This window comes from Diospyros lotus, chromosome 12 (genome assembly GCF_014633365.1).
Source record: "Diospyros lotus cultivar Yz01 chromosome 12, ASM1463336v1, whole genome shotgun sequence".
NCBI lineage: Eukaryota > Viridiplantae > Streptophyta > Magnoliopsida > Ericales > Ebenaceae > Diospyros > Diospyros lotus.
This window is the reverse complement of record NC_068349.1, coordinates 33,014,630-33,024,076: the sequence shown is the minus strand read 5'-3', so window position 1 is coordinate 33,024,076 and position 9,447 is coordinate 33,014,630. Positions and strand designations below refer to the sequence as shown.

Here is a 9,447-nt window from a genome sequence, read left to right as displayed (position 1 = left end):
CTCTTTAACGACCATAAAATTCAAAATCCATCAAATATTACTCAATTACAAATCGCAGTTTAATTGAATAAGTTTTATGTTTACTCGAATATAGAAATTTTGTATTCGACTATTTTTCTGATTTACTTGATTATGAATTACTTGTACTCAATTAAAATTTTGCACAAAAAATTGTAAAGTTTACTTGATTTGAAAGCTTTATTTAGTTGAGTATAAATAAACTTTTAATCAATTACAAATTCAAGCACTCGATTACATCAAAATACCTAATACTTATCAACTTTTTAGATGATATATACTCGATTACAAATGAGATTTACTTGAGTACATTTAAATGATTACTCAATTACAAATTTTAAGTACTCGATTAATTTGTCTTGCCAAAAACTTGTATTATCTATTCAAGTATAAAAGTATACTTAGTCAGGTATAAATTTAAGTTTACTCAAATAGAATACACTATAACTTATAATCGATTATCTTTAAAACAGATTTTACTTACTCGATTACAAATAAACCTTACTCGATTAAAAAGATAGGTTTTATCTGATTTGGCTTTTAGTTTTATTTTAAATAATTTATTACTTGAGTATATAACATTTTTATTCAAATAAAATATTGAATATAGAAAGTTACTCGATTACATAAAAAATTATACTTGATTGAACGAATAAACTTTTTAACTTGACATGATTAATTGATATATTACTCGAGTAATATAAATTTGTACTTGATTAAGAAGACTGATTTACTCAATTAATTTATAGACATTACTCAATTATATTTCATTGACATTTGCCATCTCTAATACATTATTTTGATAATCATAATCAATAAATATATTTTTTTTATTAATTCAGAATTTAATAAATTATTCAAGAGACAAGAACGTTGTATCTTATATTCTCTTTCTTTCTCTATTTCTTTATTGGAATCCCCTCCCCCCCCCCCCCACAATGACTTCACTAGAATCCATCCCGCGTAATTTTTTTAATTTTTATATTTTTTTTGTAATTTAAAAAAGAAAATAGAGATTAGAAGAGCAATTTGATAATTTTTATAAAATTAATTGTTGAATAATTTATGACAAAAAATATATATTGTTTATTAGTCGAACTCAAAAAAAATGAGTGACATTTTTAAAATAAAAAATAATTAATAAATTTGTTATCCAAATTTTAAAAAATGACGTTTTAAATTTTATTTACCCAAATTAAATTGAACCAAGAATCCGTTCAATTGCCAAAAAAAAAAAAAATGATGAAAAATTGAACTGAAAACCACAGAGATTCATCGTCTCGATCGATCCTCACTGTAACTCCGCCATATTGGCACCTCTCTCTGAGATTCATCGTTGCGATCGATCTTCACTGTAACTCCGCCATATTGGCACCTCTCCCCCCCCCCCCCCCCCCCCTCTGTGAATTTCAATTCAGTTATGGCGGAGTTCCAGGACCTGGAGGCACAGGACGCCGTGCGAATGCCGTGGAACGTGCTTCCGGGCACGAAGCAAGAGTCCTCCGCCACCTCCGTCGTCCCAATCGCTGCCGTCTACACACCGCTGAAGCCCTTCCCGTCGATGCCCCTCCTCCCCTACTCCCCCCTCCGCTGCCGGACCTGCCGATCGGTCCTCAACCCCTTCGCCATCGTAGACTTCGCCGCCAAGATCTGGATCTGCCCCTTCTGCCTCCACCGCAACCACTTCCCTCCCCACTACCATTCCATCTCCGACTTGAATCTCCCCGCTGAACTCTTCCCCCAGTACACCACCATCGAGTACGAATCCACTCCCGAAAAGCCCTCCGTCCCGCTGGTTTTCCTCTTCGTCGTCGATACCTGTATGATCGAGGAGGAAATAGCGTTTCTGAAATCCGCGCTTTCCCAGGCAGTGGGCCTTCTGCCGGAGAATTCGCTCGTTGGCTTGATCACGTTCGGCACCTACGTGTATGTCCACGAACTGGGAAACGGTTTGATTCCTAAGGTGTATGTGTTCAAGGGGTCCAGGGAGGTGACCAAGGATCAGGTTCTGGAGCAGATGGGATTTTTCGCCAAGCGGCCGAGGCCGGCCACCGGGGTGATTGCCGGCGTGAGGGATGGGCTTTCGCAGGAGAGCATTGGCCGGTTCTTGGTGTCTGCATCCGAGGGCGAGTTTGCAATCAATACGGTATGGTTTGCTGCTGTGAATTGGCTTCAGACGTTCCTGTTTTTCTATATTTTTATAGGTAATGAGTATTCTCTATGATAGGTCAGTGTACATCTTCAATAATTGGCAAGTGTAATTCGATATATCTCTGCGGGTTTTACTATTAGTTTGCTCTTGCATTGTTGTTTTGTTTGTTTCCTACCTGCAAATTTAAGTAATACAATTGTAGGGGCATGGGAAGAATGTTGTTTACTATGGATTCTTCCTGACTAAAAGATCTGGCTTTTTATGTGGCAATTTTTGGTGCTTGGTTTGACATGGATATTCAGCTAGTGGTGTTTTTGAAACAATTAGAGAAAATGGTGTTTATTTTTGTATTCGTTGAATAAATTTAAAAACAATCACGTAATTGGGACTTTTATTTTGACAAGTGAAAAGGTTCGATCATGTATAAAAAAACACCTAGAGGTAGTGTTACCTCCATGAAAAAATGAGCAGGAAATAGGAGCTCTGGCTAGAAATTAATAAACAAATATTTGTCATCCAAAAACTGCACAATGTGGCACACAAAGAAGGGCTGTCCATCATCATTCAAGAACAAAAGTAAAATACGGTGTTACCCTTCTGTCATAAAACTAAATTGTACAGGTTCTCCAGGCCCTCCTGCTTCTGTCCTTTCAAGTACACCACCTGACCCCCTAATGCATATAGGGATAGCCATTCAGACAGACCTACATGCTATAGATGGACAGCTCTAAGATGCACACAAAAACTTGCAAACTGAGGCTGGTATAAACCATGTAATTCCCAAGATTGAATTGTTCCGAACTTCCTACGTTACCAGGCAATGTAAAAGGATGCAGTCCACACTCCACAGTCCATGACTCACTACTCCTACAAAGAGACCACTATTCTATCACTATGCGCCTATGCTTTATCAGATTGTCAGATGTTAAGATGGCTCCAATTGTAGTTGTCTACCACAAAGAAGGCAACTTTGGGAAGGGCACTTGTTCTCCAAGCAGTTTTCGAACAAAGTTTGACAAAGGGTCCCATAAAAAGATTGGATGAAGAAAGTCTCCCTATGTGATAGCTCCACACCCATTTGTCATTTTCTGGCCTTATCAAAGGGGCTGCTTGCAGAAATTTTTGGGAGAAGAACTGATTTCATTCATCATAGTGAGCGGAATATATATACAGCATACATCTTTCTGGTTGCCTAGTATATACGCTACAATTAGGAAATTATGTTTACATTACTTTAAGAAACCTACAGCTAGTTGTGAGGGAGAGAAAGAGATTTATTTTCTCTACTCAAACTAGGAAATATGTTGACTTTACAGCAAGGAAAGTTGGAAAATAGGAAACAGAATAATTACTTGGCAGATATTCATGAAATCTCTACACTCCCCCCTTAAGCTGAGCTGAATATGTTGTTCAGACCAAGCTTGCAGCTCAAATCTTCAAATATTTTCCTCGACAAGGCTTTAGTTAGAATATTTGCGACTTGATTGTTGGTAGGAGTATAGATAAACTGAAATACCCATTCTTCCAACTTCTCCTTGATGGAATGCCTGCCAATTTTCACATGTTTTGTTCGGTCGTGATGAATTGGATTCTTGGCAATGTTGATAGTTGATTGATTGTCACACAATACCTTCATTGGTTTAGCAACATTCATTTTCAAGTTTTGTAGTAATCTTCTCAGCCATATTCCTTCACAAAATTCTTGAGCCATAGCTCTAAACTCAGGCTGGACGCTACTTTTAGAGACCACATACTGTTTTTTGCTGCACCAAGTGACTAGATTTCCCCACACAAATGAACAATATTCAGAGATTGACCTCTTGTTTGTCACGACCCTAGGGGCAGATTTGACTTTTGGCTATAATGCGTAGACCACTTGTACTAGTTAGTTATTGCTATATTAGTTGTACCCTTTCGGTTATGCCTTTCAAGTGAAAGGAAGAGCCTATAAAAGGCTACCATGTAAGAGGAAGGAAATTATGTTGAGTAATAATAGTGATTCTTTGCCTCTCAAACTCTCTTTTCCCTCTCATTTCTATCTCTAATTTCTCCCTTCTTCTTTCAAATTCTCCCTCCAATTCTCTTCTCCTTCTCGGAACTTCCATAATTCTAGAATTGCCTCAAACCTCATCCTCGAGGTTTGACATTTTGGTATCAGAGTTGATCCTTGGTTGTAGAGTTAGCTAAGGCGATTGGTTAGGCGCAACATAGAGGAAGAGGTCGGACAATTGTTCATCTATAACAATTTCGATCTGAATTGGAGATCAGGCCAAGCAGTGGTTCCTGCCGTTCAACGTTTTGTGGAGTTTTAGATTGGGGGTTATCCGAAGGAGTAAGACACACTCGAATTTGGTTATTGAAGGATGGTTGAGGGAACCAAGATGAAACAACTCGAAACAAGGATGGAGGCATTGTAATTTGGGATGTCGCAGACTCAGGAGGCCATGATCCAAAGTAGGGAAGACATTGCGGCCATCTGTGCGTGGTGATCTCAGTGCAACTGGTGAGAGTATGCAGAGAGAATTGGAGAAGGATAGGGAGACCATGGAGCAATACAAGGAGATCATGGAGCAGTATGGCCAAAGAATTAACAGCGTGCTCAACATGCTGGTGTAGTTACCTCAATTTCGATTGTCACCAAACTTCCCACCATGAGCAAGCACCGAGCCGATTTTGCCGCACCGTGGCATCCTTCCTAGGGCCAACGAAGTGCAAGAAATAGAGGACCATTCTACTTTGGACCTGGAGATTTAGGTAAGGGGATCCCCCTCTCAAACTCATATTCACACACCAATGCCAAGACTAGAGATCCTGGTGTTTGAGGGATTGAAACCAAGGTGGTGGATCCGTCGATGTAAAAGGTTTTTTCAATTTTATCGAGTGGTCGAAGAGTAGAGGATTAACTTGGAAGCATCGTATCTAAATGATATATGGGTGATTCATGGTACCAAGGATGGACTCTAGCCAAGGGAAATTATATTAGTTGGGTGGAGCTTGCTGAAGAGTTGTGTGACCATTTCGGTGAGCGAAATATGACATATGTGATCAAGGAGTTCAACAAGTTAAAAAAAGATGGTTCAGTGGTGGAGTATCAAATGAAATTCGAGGAACTAAGATCTATAATGTGGAATGAACAACCAGGACTGACAAAACAATACTTTGTGTCGAGTTTTATTAGTGGTTTAAAAGATAAATTGAGGCTTATGGTTAAGATGATGATGCCTACAATGGTGAAACAAACGACTGAGAAGGCGAGATCGCAGGAACTCACTTTGGAATCCATCTTCAAAAAGTGTGATAAGCGATCTAAAAATTGGAAAAGAAGAAGAAGAGCAAGTTGGGTGAAGAAACGGGTCCAATTGTAGCAGATTCTTGGGGACAAGAACTTGGGGGGGGGGGGGGGAATTGTCATCACCCAAGGACAGTAGTAATTAGGTAATAAATGAATTTCTTTTAGTTGTATTGCAGTAGCCTTCAGTTGTATTGATTTGAATAATTGGTAGTCGTATTGACGCTAAATTGTATATAAGGCTGATCCAATCTGATTCAAGATACAACAAAATTATTGAATGAAAATTTGATTTCAAACTCTCTTTCAATTTCCCTCTTTTCCTCGGTTCTCCCTAATCTCTCTCATTGTTCTGTTCTTCCCTAATTCCCTTCCATTTCTTCTGATCTATCTTCCCCAAATTCCTTCCAATTATCTCTTAAACCCTAGGTTAAACCTTAGGTATGTGTCAGTCCCTACTTGAGGAAGTTCATACTTGTTTTCTTTAATGACATCCTCATTTACAACCCTAACTTTGAGCAACACCTATCCCACTTAAGAATAGCCTTTGAGATCCTTAAGTCTAATCAATTATTTTTTAAGTTATCTAAATGTACTTTTTTCCAGGGCCCATAGTTTTGAAAGGCACGAGGCGCAGCGAGACGCAAAGGGTCCTGGAGCCTGAGGCGTGCCTTTTAGAAAAAAAACTCAAAATTTTGTAAAATTATAAAAACTATCAAATTATCAATAATAACACATGCATATCATTAATGATTCATTATCTTCAAATTCTAAACTAACATCATCAAAGTTGATTAATTCATCATGCAAATTCTAAACTAGAAACATCATCAAAGTTCAAACTTAAAGACTCAAACTCAAACAAGTACCAATCATCATGCAAAGTTCTAAACAAACATATAAACACTACAAGTCCACAATCAATAAAGAAGTTTTAATCAATCATCATCAAGGAGATCATCAACATCAAGGTCAATATCTTTATCATCCCCTTCAATCACCCCTTCATCTTCTTCTTCACGTCCCAATTCTTCTCCCTCTTCCAAGTCTTCATCATCTTCGGTCTCTGTCTCACTTTCCTCCTCCTCTTCAATCACCTGAGTTACTCGCCGCTTTGAAGTCGAAGCCGAAGTTGAACCCGATTGTGATCGAGTTTGTTTAATACATTGGGTAGATACATTGGTCTTTTCCTACTTTGAGGCAACTCCTCCTCATCATCATACCCTTCACCAAATTGAAAATCATCATCTAACGGTGCCATATTTCGCTCATCCCTGTTATTCTTCTTCTTTTGCATGTACTCTCCAATTTCTTGTTTTACTGATGGAGAACATTTTGGACAAGTTTTAGTACTCTCCACAATCAATAAACACTACAAGTCCACAATCAAGAAAATGTTTTATTTTGAAAAATGTTATTTTTCTAAGTCTGGAAGATTAGTGCATTATAAGGAGACATATAAGATAATGTTTTCATTTTGAAAAACTATTTCCCGGTATTTTGATAGCTAATATTCATTGTTGTTAAAATGATTTTTTCAAGAAATAGTAGGTATGTATTTTGGGGATGGTAAAATTGCTAAATGCTGAGTTTGTACTAAAACCAAAATTCTATTTTTTTATTGTTATGGATTTTGATTTTTTAGATATTTTTATTGAATCCAAATGGGGGGTATTTTCTTATTTATATTTATGTATTAAAGTAAATGGAAGGTAAAATATAAATAAAAGAAAATGTGGACATTTACTTAAACTAAAGAAAATATAAATATGTTGTAATGTATACATGTTGGAATTGAGAAGAGGGAAGGAATTGGGCTGCCTAGGTTTTAATTAAACTTATGTTTCATACCTAGGTTTCATGAGGCGCGCCTCTCGCCTCGGCGCCTCACCGTGCAAGGCGAGCACCTCACTGAAATCGCCTCGCCTCAGCCCAGGTGAGACACTGAACTGGCGCCTTAACAACTATGCTAGGGCCATGTAATTTCGGGTGAGGGAGTCAGCACTGACCCCAAAAAGATAGCATCCATGGTGGAGTGGCCTAGACCTGCCATAGTCAAGGAATTAAAGGGATTTTTAGGGCTAACAGGGTATTACAAAAAGTTTATTGAACACTATGGTATAATCAGTAGACCCTTAACAAAGCTGCTCAAGAAAGATAATTTCCATAGGAACCCTAAGGCTAAGGTAACCTTCTTGGCACTAAAGAAAGCTATGACACAAGCCCCCATTCTATCACTGCCAAACTTCTTTAAGCCTTTTGCAGTAGAGATGGATGCTTGTGATAATGCTGTAGGGGCTGTACTCATATAGGAAGGAAAGCCATTAGCTTATATCAGGCAAGCTTTGGCCCCAAAACACCTAGGTTTGAGTGTATATGACAAGGAACACATTGTTGTGTTGGTAGCAGTTGATAAGTGGAGGTGCTTCCTGCAAGGAAATCCTTTCGTAATTAAGACAAATCATGAAAGCCTCCAATATCCATTACAACAATGGTTACACACTCATCTACAAAGAAAAGTGCTTTCAAAGTTATTGGGATTGGACTATACCATTCATTACCGAAAAGGGAAGGAGAATGTAGTAACTGATGCCCTCTCAAGAAGAGAGGAAAAGGGCAGCTACCAAGCCATCACTACTGCTGTTCTTGATTGGGTTAAGGATATTACTGGAAGTTATGAATAGACAGATTGGTTGAAGGACTTGTTAGCCTAACTCATTGCCCAGCCTACTGGGGATTATGCCCAAGGGGAGATTGGTAGTGGGAGAAGACAAGCTATTGAAAGAGAGGATCCTAAAAACACTACATTGCTCACTGTTGGGAGGTCACTTAGGTATAACAACTACATACTACTAGGTGAGACAACTATTTTTTTTGGCTAGGACAGAAGAAGGACGCGGTGTAATTTGTGTTGGCTTGTGCAACCTACCAACATTGTAAGCATGAGCAAGTGGCCTATTTGGGGTTATTGCAGCCACTGGCCATACCCAAACAGGCTTGGGAAGGGATCTTCATGGACTTTGTAGGGGGATTAACCAAATCTAAAGGGAAGGATGCTATTTTGGTGGTGGTGGATAGGTTAACCAAATTTGCCCATTTTCTCAGTTTGACTCCCTTTTTTACAACTCAAGAGGTGGCTTAATTGTTCCTAGATTTAGCAGCAAAAATCCATGGGGTTCTAAAGTCCATTGTTTTCGACAGGGATAAAATCTTCACAAGTACTTTTTGGTAGGAGTTATTTAAGAATTTGTGGGTAGGGCTACATATGTCCACAGTATATCATCTTTAAATAGATGGTCAAACAAAAAGAGTCAATCAATGCCTTGAAACGTACTTGAGATGCATGTGTTTTACCAAGCCTAGAAGTTGGAACGAATGGTTATCATTAGCACAATGGTGGTACAAGTCCAATTACCATAGTGTTATTAAGAGGACACCCTTTGAGGCAATGTTCGGCTACAACCCTCCACTGCTATTAGCAGTTTCTAACTCCCCAATCACTATGGCTAGTGTGGAACAATACTTGCAACAAAGGCAGGAGGTCTTGATGATACTAAAAAGGGAGCTTGCCACAACCCATAATTGGATGAAACAAATTGCCAATAGAGGAGGAGTGACAAATCATTCAATGTTGGGGACATGGTATATCTAAAGGTCAAATGGTTCCTACAACAACCATTTTTGACCACCCTAGTTTCTAAGCTCAACCCTAAATACTTTGGGCCATATCTCATAGAGGCCAAGGTGGGAGAGGTGGCTTACTGGTTGCAGCTTCCAACAGGGGTAAACACTCATCCGGTGTTCCATGTTTCATTACTAAAAAAATCGATGGAATCCAGTGGCCCAAATCTACAACCTATAGATGAAGATCTTGAATAAGTGATTGAGCCATTGGCCATTGTGGACCAAAGGGTGATATATAAGGGGACAACACCCTTGACCCAAGTATTGGTTCAGTGGACACATCTACACTCGAATCACACCACTT

General features: G+C 38.7%; 1 protein-coding gene across 1 annotated transcript in view; it reads left to right on the top strand.

Annotated features, from left to right (window-relative positions):
• The first annotated feature begins 1,242 nt into the window (after positions 1-1,242).
• Positions 1,243-9,447, top strand: part of LOC127786466 (protein transport protein SEC23-like) — a 51,314-nt gene continuing 43,109 nt past the window's right edge. The window contains exon 1 of the mRNA XM_052313885.1: positions 1,243-2,164. Coding sequence (XP_052169845.1) covers positions 1,439-2,164 — 726 coding nt within the window. The 5' untranslated portion in view covers positions 1,243-1,438. The remainder of the gene's footprint in view (positions 2,165-9,447) is intronic.